General features: G+C 52.4%; 1 protein-coding gene across 6 annotated transcripts; it reads left to right on the plus strand.

Annotated features, from left to right (window-relative positions):
* The first annotated feature begins 9,825 nt into the window (after window positions 1-9,825).
* Window positions 9,826-20,425, plus strand: TMEM183A (transmembrane protein 183A). 6 transcript variants are annotated; one of them, XM_062013399.1, is made up of 9 exons: window positions 9,826-9,963; window positions 10,527-10,616; window positions 13,316-13,471; window positions 13,666-13,825; window positions 14,629-14,700; window positions 14,896-15,076; window positions 18,337-18,417; window positions 18,975-19,130; window positions 19,949-20,425. In XM_062013399.1, the coding sequence occupies exons 1-9, from the start codon at window positions 9,867-9,869 to the stop codon at window positions 20,132-20,134; spliced, it is 1,179 nt and encodes a 392-aa protein (XP_061869383.1). In that variant the 5' UTR covers window positions 9,826-9,866; the 3' UTR covers window positions 20,135-20,425. The 6 variants fall into 6 exon arrangements, with proteins under 6 accessions (XP_061869383.1, XP_061869384.1, XP_061869385.1 ...); XM_062013400.1 differs by having other exon boundaries at window positions 13,669-13,825; XM_062013401.1 differs by lacking the exon at window positions 14,629-14,700.
* Window positions 20,426-20,473: the final 48 nt, after the last annotated feature.

The raw sequence follows: 20,473 nt of genomic DNA on the forward strand, positions 1-20,473 counted from the left end.
ATAATATGGCCAGAGTTGCTCTGAATTTGACAATATCAGCTTTTTGGAAAACAAGAGGGAGCGAGAGCCAAACCACACACACACCCCTCCCTGCTGAAGGGAGGCTGGTGGGGAGCTGGGAGCTACAGCTGCACAGAGACTGGGCTCTTTGGAACACACACCATCACCTTTGGAGGAAGAATCAGAGGCAATAAAGCCATCACAGGTGCCACCAGCACCTTGTCCTTAGCAAGCACCAGTCCAGACCAGCTCTCCCCAGCCAGCCTGCTCTGGGGTTATCAGCACCCATCCAGTGCCCCTCAGTCCTCACTGATGTGCAAAATCTTTGGGTACCACCCAGAGCACTTGGCAGCTGCCTCAGTGTGCATCAGCTGGGACTGTGAAGGTCCCAGCTCCCATTCATTTGGGAAGAAGTCCTGTGAAATCTCATGCTTTCAGGCTCAGGCAAAGCTCCAGCTGCAGGAGCTGACCCACAGTCACTCTCCTCGTGTACACACCTGCACTGAAGAAAGATGGGGGGAAAGGCTCAGGGAGGAGGCAGCAGTATGGCAAGATCTTTCAGCTTCCTACTCTGCATTTGGGGAAGGTTTTTGGCATTTTGAGGCACACCAGATCAGCCCATGTGGAGCCAAGAGCCACTGGAAGGAGAAAGTCTGGGTACTGAGTGATGGAGGACCTGGCACCTCTGGGTCTGACAGCCCAGGGTGGCTCTTCCTGATGGGTTTACAGGTTTAGACTGGAGATGAGGAAGGACTTTTTCACCAAGAGCGTTATTAAGCATTGGCACAGGCTGCCCAGGGAGGTGATGGTGTCCCCATCCCTAGAGGTACTTAAAAGACACATAGCTGAGGTGCTGAGGGATATGGTTTGGTTTGGTTTGGTTTGGTTTAGTGGCAGGCTTGGCAGTGTGAGGTGAGTAGTCAGACTCAAAGATCTTTTCCAACCATAATGACTCTATGTATGATTCTGTACCTTCCAGCATGGAGAGTAAAAAAGTTCATTCACCCCAAAGATCAAAGCAGCCACTGCATTACTTCAGGACCAGACCTTGAGAGCAGGATTTCACCCTTTGTAACATAACAGATGTCATGCACCAAGCCATGCAGCAACACTTCAGTAAAAGATGGTGGCCAAGTCATTTGAGAATTAAAGCACTGGGTATTTTTAGGCAGCAGGAGTACGTGTGGGAGAGATCTCCAAGTGCAGGCTGATGCCATTTGCTGCAGGGCACTTAGAATTAGATTTATTGACGCCGTGTGATTTGAAAGCGACACCGGCGCTCACCGAGAGCTGTGTGGGGATCAGCAAGGCTGGGCCTTACTTCAGCTTCATTGGGAGAGGCAGCATTCCTTCATACACCTGTAAACACAAAGGACATGCAGAACAAAAGCCATTTCTGCTCACAGAGATGCTCTGATTGCCATCTCCAAAAATGGCCACTACAAAAGTCTTGTAACTAGATGAACTAAAGCAGGGGATCAAAAGGGGAGGAAACCTGCTCTATTTTGAATGTGGCAGCAGTGTTGGCAATAACTGAGGCTGACATCCAGATTTTCATGCTGGGGAGGAAGAAGGGGATGTCTTCTCTCTCCATCAAATGCTAGCTGCTTTCCAGGTGGCACATCTGGGTACCAGACAGGTCACAGCAGCGAAGACAACCCTCTCCGGATCTGGGCTCAAAGGAAAGATGGCTCAGATCAGGAGAGACGAGCCTTCTAGCTCCAGTTAAACACTTGATGGGTTAAAATGAGTTAAGCCACGTTATTCTGCATGTGGTGATGGGAGAGCCCAAGTCCCCAGAAGGGTTCAGGGAGGTGTCTCTGACGGATACCAGCAGTAACCTTACAGACCCTGCTCTGCCCTCTGTGTCCCAACAAAGCTTAATGGTCCCTGTCTCCAGGTGCTGTGATGCTGGTGAGGAGCAAGGCTGGTAACTCTCAGCAGACAGATGGGAATCTCCACAACTTCCTCCCATCCACTCCCTAGCACAGCCACGTTCTTCCAAGAGGCAACGCAGCAGCCAACATGTGGTTTGCTGACCACCTCCACGGGTCCTTTAGGAGCTTAGGTTCACAGCTCCTCTGCCCCCACAAAGCCTCCTGCCATCCTCTCCAGCCTGCCTTAGCCCAGCTTGCTTTTCCCTGCCTGCCTCTTTGCTGCAGGAGATGTGAGGATCAGTGCACCCATGGTCGGGCATCACCACCACTGACGCCCTCAGCCCTGCAGCAGCTCTGAGGATCTCCACTGTAACTGGCAGTGGGATGCAGCTGACAGCTATGCCATTCTCAGCTGGGGTACAAAACATGTTACTGGCACAGTGGGATGGCAAAGACACTAGCAGCACCATGTCCCAGTGATGCCCACTCTGGCTGACCCTCACTAGCCCTGACCAGAAAGCAGCTGCAGCCACACTGGGAAGCCCCATGGAAGTGATATCTTGTGCAGACAGAGGAGAAAAGCAGGATCTGGCCACGCCACCCTCACACTTCATTCCCACCACCTCCTTCCTGAGAGCAATGAGCTCAGCTTCACAGCATGCCAGGGAAAGCAAACACAGGGAGAAGATATTCAGCAGCACCAGAGCTACCTCATCCTGCAGAGAAACTGGCTGAGACACCGTGGGGCTTCCCAAGCCTCGAAAGGCTGCGATGCCCACACGAGCCCTGACACTGCCCTGTGCTCCACAGGCCTCACCTAGACACACTCACGGTTTAGCTGGATGCTCCTTTGGCTGGAGCAGGAATTCCAAGGCTCAGTGTTTTCCACCACCTCAGGGACACAGGGTTCAGGTCTGTCCTCCAAGGACAGGAGGGCACAGAGCTGTATCCCCTGGCTGTGGGGCTCTGGGCTGAGCTGAGCTCCCTGAGTGGGCTGGCATGACACGGAGCCATCAAGGTGCTTTATGAGAGCTCGTTCCTCCAAACGAGAACGTCACCTCCCAGCCTTGCCTGGAGAAATCACAGTTGCACAAGGTACTTGTGTGTTATGTGGGACAGTTTGGGCCCAGAATAACTTCTTCTGCTGGCTGATCAGTGTGTGAATAAATCAGCTACAGTCAAAAATAACCTCTGGACCTTTTCTGACTCCTTCCTGCAAAACCGTTTGGGTGAGAAGCTCGAAAGAGGCCAAGATCTAGTTAGTACAGCTGCCAGTCACTGAGTTACAGGGCAGATTAACTGGATTATTGAGGCTGTAAACTTTGTCCAAGCCCATCTTTGCCCTCCCTGTCTGCAGCCCCTGGCACCAGGAATTTCTGCATGGGGAACAGCAGTAGGCATCACCATCGAGCCTATTTAATTCCAGATTAAGAGCTTGAGATCGGGTTTATGACACCTGTGTTAATGCCACAGCAAGTCCTTAAACACCCTTCCCAGTTTTGGAAGGCAGAAAGGCCAGGCTTTGGCAGGAGGATCTGCTGGAGGATGTACTGCAGTAATGAGACTCCTGGAAAGGTGAGTGTTGGGCTGGCACAATGGCCAAACATTCCCCTTTCCCCAGGCTCCAGCCATCTGGTGCACAGCCCAGCTCCTACCTCTTGGTTATTGAACCCTCAGGGCACACATAGCCACCAGACCCCCAGCAGCATGTTGCTTCTGTCCTAACACATCAGCCACAGGTGAACAATGCCAGCCAGGGAGGTAATCGAATCTGTAATTACAGGGGAAAATAATATCTATGAAGAAAAGGTGGAAACAAGTCATTTAAATCCTTGCAGGGTAGATGGGGAGTGGCTTTGAGAAGGGGTCCCTTCCCCTGCTGTGCAATCTGCTTTGGCACTGCATCCTCTCCCCTCTGGGAGGCTGGATGGATTGTCCAGACAGGAAGAGCATCCCTCCCTGCTGCACATCCCCACAGCACAGCACCTGCTATTTAAAGAAATCAGCCCTGCAGAGGAGTTAGGCCCCATGCCCCAGCCTTTCCTGGCCTGGCACAGCTGATGCTGGCTTGAGGCTGCAGGGGAGAGAGGCATCATGCAGCAAAACCAATCCCTGGGAACTGCCCTCTCCTGGAAATCAGCTGCAAGGGACAGGAGGATGGGGGAAATGAGCTCTCATATGCCACTTGTTTTCTTCTTCCTTTTTTTCCCCTCTCCATGCAATCAGAGGCAGGCACCCAGCCGGTGCCTCCTCACGCCTGCTAAGAGAAGCGTGGCAGGAACTGAAAACTGGGAGCTGAAAAAGGGGAAAAAAAGGCAGGAACTGAAAACTGGGAGCTGAACAAAAATGAAAATGTGCATTTCAGATAAATTCCAGTCCTGCAGGATCAGAGCAATGGAGACAGTGACCCACGAGCTGACTGAAACCATCAAGGTGGGGATTCAGGAACGGAAGGGTAACATGGAGGACACCAGGTCAGTCCCCTCTGGCCAGTGGCTTTTGGCCCTGGCTTTTGGAGGTTTAGCATCCAGCTCTGAGATCCCTCCAGCTCCCTCAGGCAGGCAGGGCTGCTACACATATGGCTTTGCACAGAAATGGCATTCTTAGGGCATCTTCACCTTGCCAACTCAACAGAGGCCCTTATGACGTCCCCACAAGGATTTGAACCTGCTTGACCACAGAAGTAAAATCCAATTAGATCAGCACAACTTTGTATGTTTGATTTAGCAAAGAGCCTTGAGTCATTTTTCACTACTTCTGCTCCAGATGGGCCCAAAAGCAGACCTGTCCCCCAACACTGCAGTTGTTTCATGTGATATTTTCCCTTCCTCCCTCCCAAATGCCAACTCGTGTGAGCACACCCACGTGTTCACCCACCTCCAAGCCTCTGGGCATCATTCGCTCACAGAGGAGTGCTTTAAGTGGTTAAAACTCCACACCACATCTCTCAGAGTCTGGCCAGGCCTTGGACCCACTTGTGGAGCCCACACCAAAGCCCTCACCCTCAGACAGGACTGTCATCCCCACACTTGTTTCACAGAAAGCACCTGTAAAGTGGATGTCTGCTACTGCATTTACCACCTCTCTGGGAAGAAAAGCCAGGCAATGGATCCAACATCCTTCCCTTCCAGTTATTCACCCAGGAGACCTCCCAGCTCACATTTGGGAGCCACCTGGGAAACCCTAGACTCACCAAAGCATTTTTAGGAGGAAAATAACTTAAAATAAGGTTTCAATATTTGCTATAGAATCCAGTGTCTTTCTGCTTTGCTGAACATGAAATGGCACTGCCCAGGCAATGCACAGACACTCACACCAAAGTCACTCCCTGTCCTCAGAGGGTGGACACCTCCAGAAGCATTTCCAGTTGTGTCCCTGTTTGGGTTCAGCAGCCTGTGAGGCTCCAGGGCTGCCTGCCCCAGCTTCTGTGTGAACTCTGAGCTCTGACATCGTGTCAGGCTCTTTCCCAGCACTGACTCAAGGCCACGATCTCCCCACTCAGCACAACACGACCCCATCACTAACCCAGCTTTTGCTCACCCAGCCTCATGCTTCCCACACCACTACCCTCACCCCTGTTCTCATCCCCCTGAAAGGGCAAGGCTTGCAAAAAGTGCCCTCAAAAGATACAGACAAGGAGATTTTCAGAGTGGTTTTTACTCACAGCACCTTTTCAGACCACTGAGATGGGGCAGGAATCCAAATCTCCACCAGGTTCAGTCCCCCAGCATCTGCCCTTCAACTGCTGGCAAGTGCTGAGGCACAGCTGGACTGAGCCACTGACACAAAGCAAGACCTTTGCCATGAAGCCAGAAAGCTGCACAGAGACAGACAAGTTGTTTAATCCCACATCTGCCAAGCCACAGCTGAGCTGGCCACCCTGGAAAGACAGACTTGTCCATCAGTCCCACCACCAGTGTCTCAGGAGCCCATCAGTCTAGGCAACCAGTGATATAGTCCAAGTCTGTCTCCTGGCAAAGAGATGCAGGAGGAGCAAGTACTGAAGCTGGGAAGTCATTCACACACTCAAGCACCTCTGGGTGCCAGAGACAGCACCAGTGACCTGTGCTGGCAGCTCCCTCACAACTGTCCAGGGAAAGCCCCCAGAGATCAGTTCCCAAGCAGCACCATCCTGAGACACAGAGAGCAGCACATCCTGGTGTCCCTAAGAGCACAGATACCCGAAACAACCAGACCATCAGAGCTACAAAGACACCAATCATCTCCTTTAAAGCCCAGGCAACACTGCAGCCAAGAAACTCCTGAACCACACAGGCACGTTCATCCAGGTACCAAACTCCAGCCCACACCTTGTCTCTGTACCAGCTTGCAAAGTGAGCAGTGTCAAACCCACCAGAAGAAGAACCTCATTCCAGTATATGAGCAGCTGGTGGCAAAAAAAGCTTAAATGAACACTTTGCCAACCCTGATTTGGCCAAAACCAGGGCACCCTCGGAAGGTTTTCACAGCTTTAACAAAACCCAGCTTCCTAAGCCAATTGCTGTTATAATGATGCAATTTAGGGGATAAACAGCCCTTAAAGGCTGGTGCTATTCAGGAGAAAATCATGGTTTCTGGAGGCAGCTTGCCACGGCTGTGATGAGATAGCACCAGCCGACACAGAGGACAGGACCCAGTGTGAGCAGGGCTGGAGCCAGCCAAGCTGGCTGGATGCTCTCTGGGCTGGCCCCGAGGCCAGCGAGCATCTGCCCAGTGCCAACGTCCAGGCTAGACCAGCTTTCTGTGCATCTGCCCAGTTGTGAGCTGGACCAGCTTGGTGGGCATTTACCTGGTGCTAAGCTCTGAGCTGAACCAGCCTCACGAGCATCTGTCTAGTGAGCATCCCCAAGAGCTGGACCAGCAGTGATCTTTGTGCCAGGCAGATGCTCACTGGGGCAGATACAGCCCAGAAGTCAGCATGGGAGGATGCTTGCAGGGCGGATGCTTGAGGGCTGGAGACAGCACTGAGGGAGGTGAGAGCACACAGCGCTGGGAATCACAGAAGCAGAAGGCCAGGGTGGGAGCAGTTTCATCAGGATGCTTGTCCCCTCCCTCAGTGTAAGGTGGAAGCATGTGGGCCAAAGAGGCTGCAAATGGACAGCATGGGACCATATTGAAGGGAACCCAGGGCAGAGAGCAGCTGAAAAGCAAGGAACCCTCTTCCTCAGTCCTGGGTTACAGGCATCACTGCTCCCCTTACTCCTGGTGGTCTCCAGGGGGTGGATGTGCTGACCCCTTCACCCTTCCTGCCTGAGCCCCCTGGCCGAGGGTCAATGGTGTGGGAGGCAGGACAACCTTTTGGCTTGGATGCCCAGCCTGGGAGCAATTTTGGGGGGACAGCGAGTCCCTGCCACAAGCCACCTGGAGGGTACGGTTGACATACTCCCAGCTCAGACAATCCAAGCGAAATGGAGGAATTCAGCACACTCCCTGACTCAGACACCTCCTCCAAGGGGTAACGGGAGGAAAGACAAAGCACCCCCGGACTGAGGTACCCCGATGCCGGGAGACAGAGCATCCCCGCGGGGCACCGCACGGCATCCCCAGCCCTGCCCCACCCGGGAGACAACGGGGAGCAAAGCCGCACGGCCCATCCCCACGGCGAGAGCAGAGCATCCCCTCGGGGCGGAGAAGAGCATCCCTGGAGGGAGGCAAAAAGGGTACCACCGAGTCCAGCCCGCCCGGAGGGACCAAAACGAGGCTGAGCATCCCCTGCCCGGCCCCACCGAGGCCCCACGGGGGCAGAGCATCCTCCGCCCGGCTGCCCGGGGGACGAAGCATCCCCGTGGGCAGCGAGGGGCCGCCCGGCCCCGCCCGCACTCACCGGCCGCCGAAGTCGCTGGAAGCCGCCGCCGCCGCCGCCGCCTCGCGCCGCCCGCCCGGCCCCGCCCACTGCGTCACGTCCCCGCCTGGCCCCGCCCCCGGGCCCGCCCCGCCCGGAGCCGCGATGGAGCCCCCCGGGAGCGACGGAGAGTCCCCTTAGAACCGCAGATGGTGGGGCTGGAAGCGCCCTGCAGAGCTCATCCAGCCCCAGCCCCTGCTACAGCAGCTTCCCCTGGCTCAGGGGGCACAGGAACGTGTCCAGGTGGGGCTGGAAACCTCCCAAGAGGAGCCTCCACACCCTCCCTGGGCAGCTTGGGCCAGGGCTCCCTCCCCTCAGCACCAAAGGAGCTTCTCCCTGTGTTTAAATGGAACTTTCAGTGTCCCAGCTGATGTCCATCACCCCGTGTCCTGTCACTGGGCACCACAGAAGGAGTGTCTCCCCATCCTGACACCCACCCTTTAGGTACTCACAGCTCCTGATGAGGTCCGTCCTCAGGCTTCTCTTCCCCAGGCTGAGCAGCCCCAGGGCTGCAGCCTTTCCTCCTCACACACATGTTCCATCCCCTCAGCACCTTGCTGTCCCTGCACTGTCCTCTCTCCAGCAGTTCCCTGTCTCTCCTGAGCTGGGGAGCCCAGAAGTGGCCACAGGACTCCAGACAAGCCTCAGCAAGGCAGAGCAGTGAGGAGAACCTCCCTCAACCTGCTGCCCACACTCTTCTTAATACACTTCAGGATGCCATTGGCCTTCTTGCCCACTTCTTGCGTGCTGCTGGCCCATGTTTAGTTTGTTACCAACCAGGACTCTCACATCCCTCTGCACAGTGCTGCTTTCCAGCAGGTCTCTCCCCAGCCTGTTGCCACCCACCACAATGGGCTGGGCCCTGGGAGCTGGTGGTGCAGGCTGTGCTCCCACGCACCGCTTGGCCCTTGTCTCGCAGAGTGGTGGTGGGAGGTCAGTCAAGGCACCCAGGAGTGGTGGAAGGCACTCACAAGGCAGAGCTGGAGTCCCAACAAGCAGTGGGGAAGAGCAAAGAGCAGGATCATGCAGGCATCTACATAAGGGAAGTGCTGTGGAGGACTGGGAGAGTCAGTACTGAGTGGGGCAACTGCCTCAGATACCCTCATTACTGGGAGGCCTCCAAGACAAGAGAAAATGGCCCATCCCTGGAGATATTGCAAAGCCCTGGAGCTGAGGTGCTGAGGACCAGGGGTTACTGCTGGGCTGGGCAGGGTGAGGGCAGGGCTGGGACTGCAGCAGCCTCAAGGGCTTTTCCAGCTGAAACGATTCTATGATTGCTGATTACTGGGAGGACTGGTGATGATGATGGGGCAATCATCCCAGGGACCCTTGGTACTGGGAAGACTGAAGGGCAACTTCTTCAGAGGTCCCTGTTACTGGGAGCACTGGGTGCCAATTACCCTTAGAGGCAGAGAAGGGTGCTGGGGGGTCACTCCACAAAGCCAGCACACCCAGAGCACATCCCATGCTGTATTTGTACAAAATGTAGTTACTCTGTTTATTCCTTCCCAGGCTGTGTACATTGAATAAAGGCTCACCAGTCCTCTGGCTCCTGACAAGGCAGGAGGCTCGGTCCTTATCAGTCTCTGATCCTCCTTCAAGAGCACACAGGTGAGGGAACCAGCTCCCCAGGCCGCTGCTGATGGTCTGACGAGGATAACGAGGATAACATCTGTCCTCAGCCCGCAGATATTCATCTCGATCCACACCATCTTAATTCGAACTACAAAAGCCCCTCTGCACCTACTGCAGACTGTTTTGTCTCCTGTGGTATTTTATCTCGTTACACCGTCACTGTGAGGGGAAAATCCCCTCAGGCAGGGCCCCTCGTCACTGAGGGGACTGGGAGCAGGGCCCTTCCTCACCGTGAGGCTCATTGGCAGCGGAATCCCTGCAGGGTCTTTTGTTAGGGGGAAGGGGACAATCCCCTCCAGCGTCTGCTGTGCCTGTGAGGAAGGGGAATCTCCGCCGGGACCGCGGGGGCTGCGCAGGGTCCCGGGGGCGGTGTTGGGGGGGTCTCTGAGGGGAACGACCCTTCCCGCGCCCCGTGACGTCAGAGCCGCGCGCCCGCAGCGTCGCGGGCGGATGACGTCAGGCGCGGGGGGGGCGGCGCTGTGCCCGCGGCCCCGCTGCGGCCCGGGCGGGACATGGCCCCGCGCTGCCGCCCCGCTCCCGCCGCGATGCCCAAGAGAGGGGCCCGGAAACGCCTCAAGTTCCGCGCTGACGACGTGTGTTCCGAACGCGGTGAGGACTGGGCGGCCCTCGGCCCAGGGGGTGGCGGCCCTAGCCGGGGAATGCGGCCTGGCCCGGTCGGAGGGGAGAACCGGGGCCTGGGTTGCGGCCTGAGGGGCGAAGGGGCCTCGCCCGAGGGGTTGAGGGGTTTGGATGAGAGGACGCGGGGGCGTCTCCGGGTGCTGGGCCTGCTCGGGGAGCGATCTGGCTCCGGCTGCAGGCGGGAGGGACCTGGCCTGCTGAGGGAGTGGGGGAATGAGCAGTCTCGGGCAGTGAAGGAGGAACGTAAGCATTGGAGGATCAGCCAGGCTTGAGTTAGGCTGTGGCCGTGGCGGGGGAGGATGGGATTTGGCGTTGATTGAGGTGGAGGGAGGCAGAGGCTTGTCCTCGGCCTGGTAGAAGCCTGCTGGGGGCTCCTGGCCCGCACCTCCATACTGGAGCTCCTTTTCCTGCTTGTGTACCGCCTCTGCTCCTATGGGGAGTGTCCCCTTGAGGGATTTGGGCTTTCAGACCTTCTCTCCTCTCCCCTGTAATCCATAATCCCGCTGATGGCCTGTCTCCCCACTCTCCTGCAGTGACGGTGGCAGATTATGCAAACTCAGACCCTGCTGTCGTGAAATCCGGGCGGGTGAAAAAAGCTGTGGCCAATGCAGTCCAGCAGGAAGGTGAGTCTTTGCTGGGGATCCTGCCCTGCTCTGGCTGCCTCTGCATGAGGTGGGAAACTCCCCTTTCTAGGCTGGAGAAAATCTGTCATTTAGTGCCTGAAAATGAGTCTGCATTCCTCTGCAGAATCAGGTGCCAAGGATTGTAGACAAGAGGATTTGCAGAAAGCCTTTTGGAAGCCCAGTGAGAATTGCTGAGTCCTTGTTAGTGCCTGGAATAGAAAGCCTTTTTGTACTATAGGGTGTTGTCTCCTGCTTGATGCAAGAAATAACTTGATAGGAGTCTTTTGTGTGGAGGCTCCTTCTCAGGAGGTTCCCAAACCCATCTGGACACGTTTCTGTGCCCCCTCAGCGAGGGGAACCTGCTGTAGCAGGGGCTTGGGCTGGAGCAGCTCTGCAGGGCCCTTCCAGCCCCCACCATGCTGGGATTCTATGACTAAAACTTTATATAAAGACTTAATTAAAAAACTGGAGACAGCCTTATTCAGGTAAAATTCTTTGCAGTGGGAATAAGGTTGTGGTTGTTCTGGCAAATGTGTTTCTTGCCTCTGCTCTAAACTGCAAGGAGGTCTTTTGAGGGTGTTGCTGTTTCTCTGGTGAGTTGTATAAACAAGCAGCTTCCTGGAAAGGTATTGCAATATCTGGTTATCTGCTTCCTCCTTGTTTTTTAACTACTGGGAGTAGCCTGAGCAAACACACCCTGTTTGCTTGAGAAATCTTTATGTTTAGGCCTTGGCTTTTAAGTATATCTGGTCACACATGGTGGAAGTGAATGATATTACTTTGTCTGTGACAACTAAATCCTTCATAGAGGAAACTGTTTGGTATGTTGCTCAAACATTACATAATTAAGGTAAAAAGGCTCTTTGTATGAGTGCATGTCATGGGGAAACTGGATAGGGCAGTGGTGTTGGTGAGTATCCTTCTGAGCTGCTCCTTCTCAAGCTCTCAGGATCTGGACACCTCCCTCTTTTGTTGTCTCCTTTGTGATAACCTGGGGGCATCCCTTTTCCCATTCCCTTTCCTTTACACCCTTTTATATTCTCTCTGAGGTAGTCCCCATGGTACTGCACTTCAGCATCATACTTGGCAATCTCTTGTCTTTTCACAGAAGGTTAACACTTGTCCTAAAAGCTTGCTCTTTTTTCTGCCTCACTGCCACACTTTTAAGAGGACTCCAGGTCCCAGCAGTTCCCTGCCCACCCCTTTCTGACATTTTTACAGTGCAGTCACTGGGGCTTTCCCCTCTTCATGTGGGGATCCTTGGGATCTCTCCTCCCCAGCCCTAGGACTGTGCTTACAGCCTTATCTGCTGTGGTCATGACACATGGTGCAGCCTTATCTGGTGCAACCTGCCATGGCCTGAGCACTGCAGGCAGCCTCTGCCCTGGAAGCTTTGGTCTTTGGACTCGCTCACCTCCTCTCTTGGCTGCACAACATGAGGCTGTGTGCAGCTTCATGGGGAAGCGAGCAAGGTGGGATTTTGCTGAGCTTTTTTTTTTCCTCCTCATCCTAACTGCCTGAGATAGGGTGGAGATTACAGCTGTGGGGTGAAGAGAGGGTGCCTGCCTCTGCAGGGTTGCAGTGCAGTGTGATTTGGTGTGTGTGACATTTGTGTGGCCAAAATGCAGAGTGTGGCTTTCAAAGCCTCCTCTGTGGTTACAAATGAGTACATCTCTTGCTTGAATTTATTTATGGTCAGTTTCTGCTGCCAGTCTGTCCTTTTAATTCAAACAGCACCTCTTGCTCTCTGGTGACCCCAGCTGTGATGGAATAAAACCTTCCTGGGCTTCAGTGTGTGTGAGGTTAGAAAAGCCTGTGCAGTGCAAGGCTCCTCTGGCAGGGTCAGATGCTTCATGAGTGAAGTCCCAGGGCATTAGGTTGAAATACTTTGTCATGAATTTGCCAGACCATTTGCAGTTACAGTGATGGTCTCTCTGTGACAGTGTCCAGTTATGACATGGGACTGCACCTTTCTGTTTTGAGACTGTCTTTGCTGCCTCTCCTGTGGATTTTTGTGCCTCACAGAGCTCTCAATTTACAGATCAAATGTTAAGAATGTCTCCTAACAGGGATGTGTCTGAACATCTCCCCAGAGGCAGCAAAAAAACTGAATCAAACCAAACTGACTCAGCTTGCTGTTTTCCTTGTTAGGCCAGAGGATTTCCCTTCACTAAATTCTAGGATAAGTGGAGCTCCTGTGTGCTTGAGACTGCTGATATTGCTGATGCATTGTGTGCCAGTGGCCACAGGATCCTGCTGAGAAGGGAGTGCATCTTTTCTGTGTGCATAAAACAATTACAGAGTAGGCTCTGGCTCTGGATGGGCTGAAGGGTGCTCATGCAGGGAAGCTCTGGTATGCAGGGGAACCAGTTAGCACTGTAGAATGTTGTTTTACTCCACTTGTCAACAGCTTCAGCTAAACCAGTGGCATCATCTGCTTAAGGTGCTGGTGATTATCCTCATTATTCAGCTTGTTGTTTTAAAGGAGGAACAATTATGTTTCCAGCTCACTCACCCCTGCCAATCTTCCTCTGAGGAGGTAATCCTCAGGCTCAGGATTTACTTGCTTGTGTCACTCCCCAGAAGGCTTTAATGCAGTTAGCACTCTTAGCAGTGGTAGTGGTTCCCCTGCCTCCTGCACAGGGCTCATCTTTTTGTCTCTGCTGATCTGCTTACTGTGTCATTGTTTGTTGTTCTAGTAAAATCCCTCTGTGGTTTGGAAGCTTCTTGTGTTCCTGCTGAGGAAGTTCTGTCTGTGTCAGGAGAATCCTGTGACAGCAGTGATGAAATGGATGCAAAGGAAAGCATCAATGGGCGAGCTGCCTCCAGGAAAAAGAAGAGCAAAAGGCACAAAGGTATGGTCCCCAACCTGTCCTAAGGGGCTCTGGGGAAGGCAGCTGCATCTTCTGTGTGTGTCGTGGTAATGCTTCCTATTTCCAGGCTGGTTGTACTAACTTGGGCTTGTTTGGCTGACAGATTTCAGCTGCTTATCCTAGATATGACTTGCTAGAGGTTATTTCCTACAGTAACATGCCTTCATTGCCTTTAGAAGATCCTGAAGGAGGTGGTGGAGAGGAATACCCAATCGATATCTGGCTGTTGTTGGCTTCCTACATTCGCCCTGAAGACATTGTCCGGTTTTCTTTGATTTGCAAGAAAGCCTGGACTGTTACTTGCACTGCTGCCTTTTGGACCAGGCTCTACAGAAGGTGAGGCTCCAGAGAGAATGTTGCTACTATTTGTAGGAAACTCCAGCAAGGCCCAGCTCTCTGCAGAGCTGTAAATCAGGGAGTGATTCCCACAGGGCTGGGGTTCTGTACTGTTTGCATATTGACCTGGTGGGTGTGGGCCTCAGGCTCATATATCACATCTGTTTTGGGTCTGAAAATGGATCTGTGGCATATTCCTGCTCCATATACAATCTCAAAGCACTGTATGCTTTTCTGCCAGCCATGGCCCCCATGCTCCTGTTTGTAACAGTGTGCTTTGTGTGTAAAGCCCTTCAAGAAAGGTCAGTGCCATCACCTCACTGAAAGATGAGCAAACAGTACTAGTAGAAAACTTGCCCTGCCTCAAGTTTTGATCATGGCCACCTTCCTGTAATTAGGGAGGCCCAAGAGAGACCAAGGCATTTTTTGAGCTGTAAGTTTTAAATTGTAAGCAAAGTAAGAGAAGAGCAGAGAGATGGTCAGAACTTGCAGCAGATCTATCCTGGTGTGTGTCACCTGGGCTTTCCTTTAGGACAGAACATTTGCTTTACACTTCTCTATCTGTTACCCAGGAAGTGCAAGCAGCAGTAGTACACAGCAAAAAGCAGCCATGGTCATCCCCTGCCCCTGTTTTTTAGTGTGAAGTTCCCAAGCAAAAGCTCCTTTGGCATCTGATCAGGGAATGACCCTGGAGCACAGGCATTCAGACTGCTGAGGCAGTTGTCTGCAAGCATGCAGTGGAGCTCAGCTAAAGTGAGGCCTGTGTGCCCCTCTGCAGCTAAAACACCATCTAATCTCTGTAGGCAAACTGTCTGCAAGGAATTACTGGGGAACTGTAGCAGGATATGTGTGTGCTGGAAACCTCTCTGCTGCAGGTAAAGTCTTTGAGACTGTCGTGTGGTTTCAGGAGGAGCGGTGCAACACCCTTGAAACACTCAGAGTTGACCAGAGGTCCTCTGATCAATCCAGTATTCACTTTCCTCTCCATATTAATCTCCCTGTCTCTATCTTGCATGTCTGTGGCATCCTGACCCTCCAGCCTGTGTTGGGTTTGTCGTTGGCTCTTCCAGGCACTACAGTCTGGACGCGTACCTGCCCCTCCGCTTGCGGCCGGAGTCCATGGAGAAGCTGCACTGTCTCCGTGCCTGTGTCATCCGGTCGCTCTACCACATGTATGAGCCCTTTGCCTCTCGAGTCTCCAGGAATCCAGCTATTCCAGACAGTACTCCCAGCACTTTAAAAAATTCCAGAGTAAGTGGAATCACTGGGGGAAGTTGGATGTGTCTGAGATGTCTCTCTGGGGGTCGTTTTGTTCTCCTTCTAGAAGAACAATAGCTGATGATGGGATGGTTGCCAGTGGAGCTTCAATGCAGATGATAGTAACTCTGGATAGTGATTTTTTACAGTATGCTGGTTACCTGTATCTGTGTAGTTGCTATGGCAGAGGACTCTGCCTACTCCTCTGGGTAACATCTGCCAAAGTTCTGACCACAGGATCTTTGCAATCAGCAAAAAGGCACCTCACTGAACGTCAGCACTGTTGGGCTATTTCAGCTCTCCCCTCCTCCCTTGCAAATTTGTTGCTGAAAGGAGGTTGCAGTAGGATCAGGTTTTGTATCTTCTGCTTTATTCTGACACTGTCTGCCAGAATACATCTTTTCTCTGTAGCAGGCATCTGGAAAGTTCAGAAGTGCCTCTGATAGCCTCTCAGAGGGAGTCATTTCGTACGGCGCTCCTGTAGGTCACCCCTCGTCTCTGGTGTCGGAGGGAGGGCAGCGAGGTTGTGAGCATGGCAAATCTGCAGAGCAGTGTCTGCTTTGGGACTGGGGCTGCAGTTGTGTTGGGCTGTGAAGGATTTGTCTCTGGTGTTGGCAGGCAATTGCCTTTGCTATCCTAGCTTGGAGCACTTGCTTATCCATTCCTCTTTAATTGCTGTGGACCATTAACTGAAATGCCTCTGTGTCTCTGGTTTGGTTTTAACTTGCAACTGGCTGATACTCTGTGAGCAGCTTCAGCAACAATGTGAATTCTCCACCCTCCAAATCCAAAGTCAAAAACCCATCGAATGAGGGTTTTTTTGAGTCAAACTGAGGTGGTTTTTGTTCAGGAGATGGACTTCCTTTTTCACACAAAGTAGAGCAACCTCATCTGTCTATATGTGATGTTCCTTTCTTTCTTCCTCTCCCTGGGTGGATAGTGGGGGAAAAAAAAGTCGCAGGGCTCAGGGAGAGTTCAGCAGTACCACAGGCAGGTGGTGCTGCAGAGCAGGAGAGGAGCACACTGTTCTGTGAGTAGTCTTAGGTCTGCATCCAGAGCTCTTCCTTCTCATCCCAAATCCCCAGGCTGGGTAAAAGGCTTCTTTTGTAAAAGGAAGGCCAATACTTTGTAGGAGAATTCCAACTTGGCCACAGTCCTGCTGAGGATTCCCTACCAGTGCTGGGATGTGGCTGGGCGGCTGTGAGAAGTAGAAACCCCGAGACGATGCTGGTAGGGTCGTTTTGGAAGCATTCACCTTGACATCATAACGGCTTTGGTGCCCACTGCTAGTGCTTCTTACTGTACTAACAGTTTGAGGAAGGTTCTTCAAGTGCTGTCACTTAAGATCCAGCTTTTGAAAAAGGAAATTAAACGGTGACGAGGCTTTGTTACAACGGGAGATGTTTCACCTCACCCCTTGGAGCATGCAAGGGCCATGCTGAGGCTGGTCTTGCTGTACTACAGCCTTGCAAGACTCCTGAGCTCCAGCTGTGTTCCTGTGCACAGAAATGCCTCGGCACAGTGGGTATGGAGGAGAATCTGTCATTGCCTCCCCACGTTGTGGCTTTCACAGGCTTTGGTTTTACCTTCACGGGTCGTTAAAACTAATGGCGAACGCCCTACGTAAAGTGCATGTGGCAGGAGGAGCCCCCGGCCCTGGGTGTTATCAAATTCAGCTTTTCCTCTTTAATTTCCTTTTTTCTTTCCCTAGCCTAGCTTGTGTGGGACACTGGAGCCGTTATGGTGTCAGCAGAAGTGTTTGCCCTTTAAAGACACCCCCCTTATTTTTGGCGGAGCGGCAGGCCCACGGCGCGCCTGGGGCAGGACGGCCGACCCGCGGACGACATCCTCTGCCCCTTAGGAGGTACTGACGTTTTGTCCTTCACTGCTTGCCATGACCACACCAAGTTCCTAGTCCAGGCTGTCTCTGCAAGGGAACTGCAAATGTCACTGCTGCTCAGCTGAGTTTAATAAAAAGGGATCTGGAGGATGTTTGTAGCTGAAGGCAGAGGTTACTTGATGCATGATTCTGAGCTTGGCTTCATGTGGCTTTGTTGTTCACCTCAGGGAGATTGTTGAGATAAAGGTCCTTTAAGGACTCTTGTTTGTGGAGGTGACTCAGGGTTGGAGTGGAGGATCATGTATCACCTGGAGTGTCTGATGATGGAGCCCTGTGGTGGAGGTTGGCTCTGGCTTTGTTTCATTCAGGGACACGCTCTTCTGGAATGGCATTCGATGTGTGCTTTGCCTTGCAACCCAGTCAGGCCTTTTCTTGGCATGGGAAAGACTATCTGTGGGTCATGGGGAGTTACCTTTACCCACATTTTTGTTCCTTTTCCTGCTGACACTGTTAAAAGATAAGACCAGCTGTGGAGGGCTGGCATCTGTGGTGTGGAAACACATTCAGTCATGGCTGGGCTGACTTGTCAGATTCTTTTCTTGGCTGTTGAAGGCTAGTTGTTTCTAATCACTGGTTATCAGGGAATTTTCCTCCTACTGGGTTTAATACAGGACTTCTGCTGAGTGTCCTGCTCTGGAAGGAGTGGTGCATGCTGGGGTGGGTCCTGTGGACCACGCAGTGATAACTGGATTAAATTGGAGGACTCCTGCTGTATGTCTGCATGGGAGGACAGTGGTAGTTACCTTTGGTGCTCTTGGAAACCCTTTTCTCATTTTCTTTTAAAAATTAGCAGTTAGGTTGATCAGACTGGATGGTCCTGGCAGTGATTTTACACTCTGAAGTACAACAGTCAGTGCCTAGTGATGCTGAGACCTTCTTTTGGTACTACAGTGGCTTAGGAACTCTCATCTGTCCCCTTAGAGGTCATGGATTGGTCTTTGTGTTTCCCTCTTTATTCTCTCCTTCTTAATCCTTATCCTGGTTTCAGTTGTTCCTCACTTTGGGCTGGCTTGGAGCCCAGTTTAATGGGAGTTCTTGGTGGGTAGGGGAGAGGGGTGAATCTCAGCTCTGCCTTACAAAAGGGACAGGTTGCACCACGGGGTTTTTCTGTTCAGGACATCAGTGGCAACATGTTGTATCATCCAGTTGCATGACGAGTTGGCCAACTTCAAACTGGGACACTTAAACTGCTGAGTGTGTTCTTTGAACATAATTAATTGGAATAAATGGCTCCTAACTGCTCCTGTGTAACTGTTTGTCATTGGAAGCCTTTGGGCTCCCTAAAATTTCAAGTGGTGCCTCTAAGAGTTGCATGATTTGGTGTTCCTTATGTTTTTTTTCTTTCCCACCTCAGTGTCTGCTTTTCTGGTGCAAAAAGATTGAAGGGAACAGACAAGAAGCAATGTGGGAATTCAACTTCAAGTTCAAAAAGCAGGTATGAAAGGAGGACCAGAATGGCTCTGACTGGTTCCTTATGTGTTCAGACAATAACTCCCATGGTAAACTAAAGCACATTCTGAAAGCACACTCAGTTTTTAGTTAGCAAGACATTTAGAATCCTACATTTTCATTTCCTCATTCAGTGTCCTCTCTCCACTGTAAGATGTGGATCAACTGTTACCCCAAGTAGCTGACTCTTTGGGTCATTGCTACTGATGGCTACCAAAACCCAGACTGTTTGACTCCAGTGGTCAAAATGTGGACCAGACTCTGAAAGTTCTTGTCTTTCCACTGCAAGTATTTCCCAGAGAAGTGAAGAAAGCCCTGCAGTAATGGGCCTCAGGAGAAGGAAATAGTTTCAGGCAACCTTGGGAACTCTGCCGCTTTTCCCTCTAAAGAACTAGCCTGTCCTGAGTGCTGGCTTTGTGTTTAACACTCTGCCCAAGTGTGTGGGAATGCAGGGAGAACCTGCTAGTCAGCACTGGTGAGAAACAGCCAGACTCTCACCATGGGATCCTGCTTAGTGAAATAAATCTCTCTTTTCATCTCAAGTCTCCCAGATTTAAGAGCAAGTGTTGCAAAGGGCTTCAGCCACCAATTCAGTATGAGGAAGTCCACACAAATCCGGATCAGGATTGCTGTCTGCTGCAGATCACCACCTTTAACTTCATATTCGTGCCAATAGTCATGGGTATGACTTTTACCTTGGTAAGTGATGGAGAAATGTGCCAGGCAAACTTGGCATGTGCAGTTTCTGGAGGGAGATGAGGGGACAGCTCTTTGGTGGTGTGTCATCAGAAAATCTACAAGGGGACTGTTAAAAACCATTTTCTCACCTCTTTGGTTTTCTGAGATGGTGCTTTCTCCATTCAGATGAATAAAATAAGCAATTACATCTAAATTGTTTTGTGAGAGACCCAAAGGGAGTCAGTCCTTTAACAGTCCTGTGTGTTCTGGATAAACACTGAGGGGCTGCAGCGTGGCCAGAGCCGGGCACAGAGCTGGGGAAGGGGCTGGAGCACAAGGGGCTGGGGAGGGGCTGAGGGAATGGGGGTGTTGAGCCTGGAGAAGAGGCTGAGGGGAGACAGCAGCACTCTCTGACACTCCCTGACAGGAGGCTGCAGGGAGCTGGGGGTTGGTTTCTGCTCTCTAGTAACAAGAGGAAACGGGCTCCAGCTGCCCCAGGGGAGGCTGAGGCTGGAGCTGAGGCAGAACTGTTTCCCTGAGAGGGGTGTCAGCCCCTGTGCCAGGCTGCCCAGGGAGCTGGGGGAGTGCCCAGCCCTGGAAGGATCCCAAAGCCATGGGGCTGAGGGCCAGGGGGCAGTGCTGGGCTGGGCAGGGCTGGGGGAACGGTTGGGCTCCATCCTCTGACAGTTCCTTTCCAACCTCAACCCCTCGGATTTCCAGTGTTGATGTAACTAAAGAGAAGCAATTTCCATACCCACTGTGGGTGATCACAAGTGATCTGGAAACCACTTTCCACTCCTGGGCTGTCTCTCAGCACCTGCTCTCCTCTTGCCTTGCAGTTCACCATCAACGTGAGCACGGACATGCGGCACCACCGCGTGCGCCTCGTGTTCCAGGACGCCCCCGTGCGCAACGGCAAGAAGCCCCGGCTGGAGCAGGGCCTGCAGGTGGTGCTGGACCCCGTGCACAGCGTCAGGCTCCTGGATTGGTGGCACCCACAGTACCCCTTCTCTCCCAAAGCTTAGTGCTGTCCCTTGGCCGCAGGAGCCGGCAGCTGATCCCATCTGGCTGAAGAGAGTTTCTTGGCGAACGCAGGAAATCCTACTTTTATGTGTGAAATAAATTCTGCAGTCTCCTGCGAGTGGCTGGAGCTGCTCATCTGGTCTGTATGTATATAACTTCTGGTCAGTGATGGGCAGAGCTGAGTGTAAAGCAGGAACTATTTGTAAACACACTTTTATGTAAAACTCACCTTTTATGATTTGCAAGGAGCTCCCTGGAACTGTTCATTTAAAAACCTTTTGGTGCTAATCAAAGTGGTCCTGTTGTCTGTTGGTGGGGAAGAAGCAGGAAGTTTTGCTTTC

This window comes from Colius striatus, chromosome 22 (genome assembly GCF_028858725.1).
Source record: "Colius striatus isolate bColStr4 chromosome 22, bColStr4.1.hap1, whole genome shotgun sequence".
Classification (NCBI taxonomy): Eukaryota; Metazoa; Chordata; class Aves; order Coliiformes; family Coliidae; genus Colius; species Colius striatus.

Bases quoted from the DNA above. Each gene is read 5' to 3' on its own strand.
- TMEM183A (XM_062013399.1), top strand. From the start codon at position 9,867: ATGGCCCCGCGCTGCCGCCCCGCTCCCGCCGCGATGCCCAAGAGAGGG. The intron at 13,472-13,665 runs GTATGGTCCCCA...CATTGCCTTTAG, and splicing joins GAAGAGCAAAAGGCACAAAG to AAGATCCTGAAGGAGGTGGT. The intron at 15,077-18,336 runs GTAAGTGGAATC...TTCCCACCTCAG, and splicing joins GCACTTTAAAAAATTCCAGA to TGTCTGCTTTTCTGGTGCAA.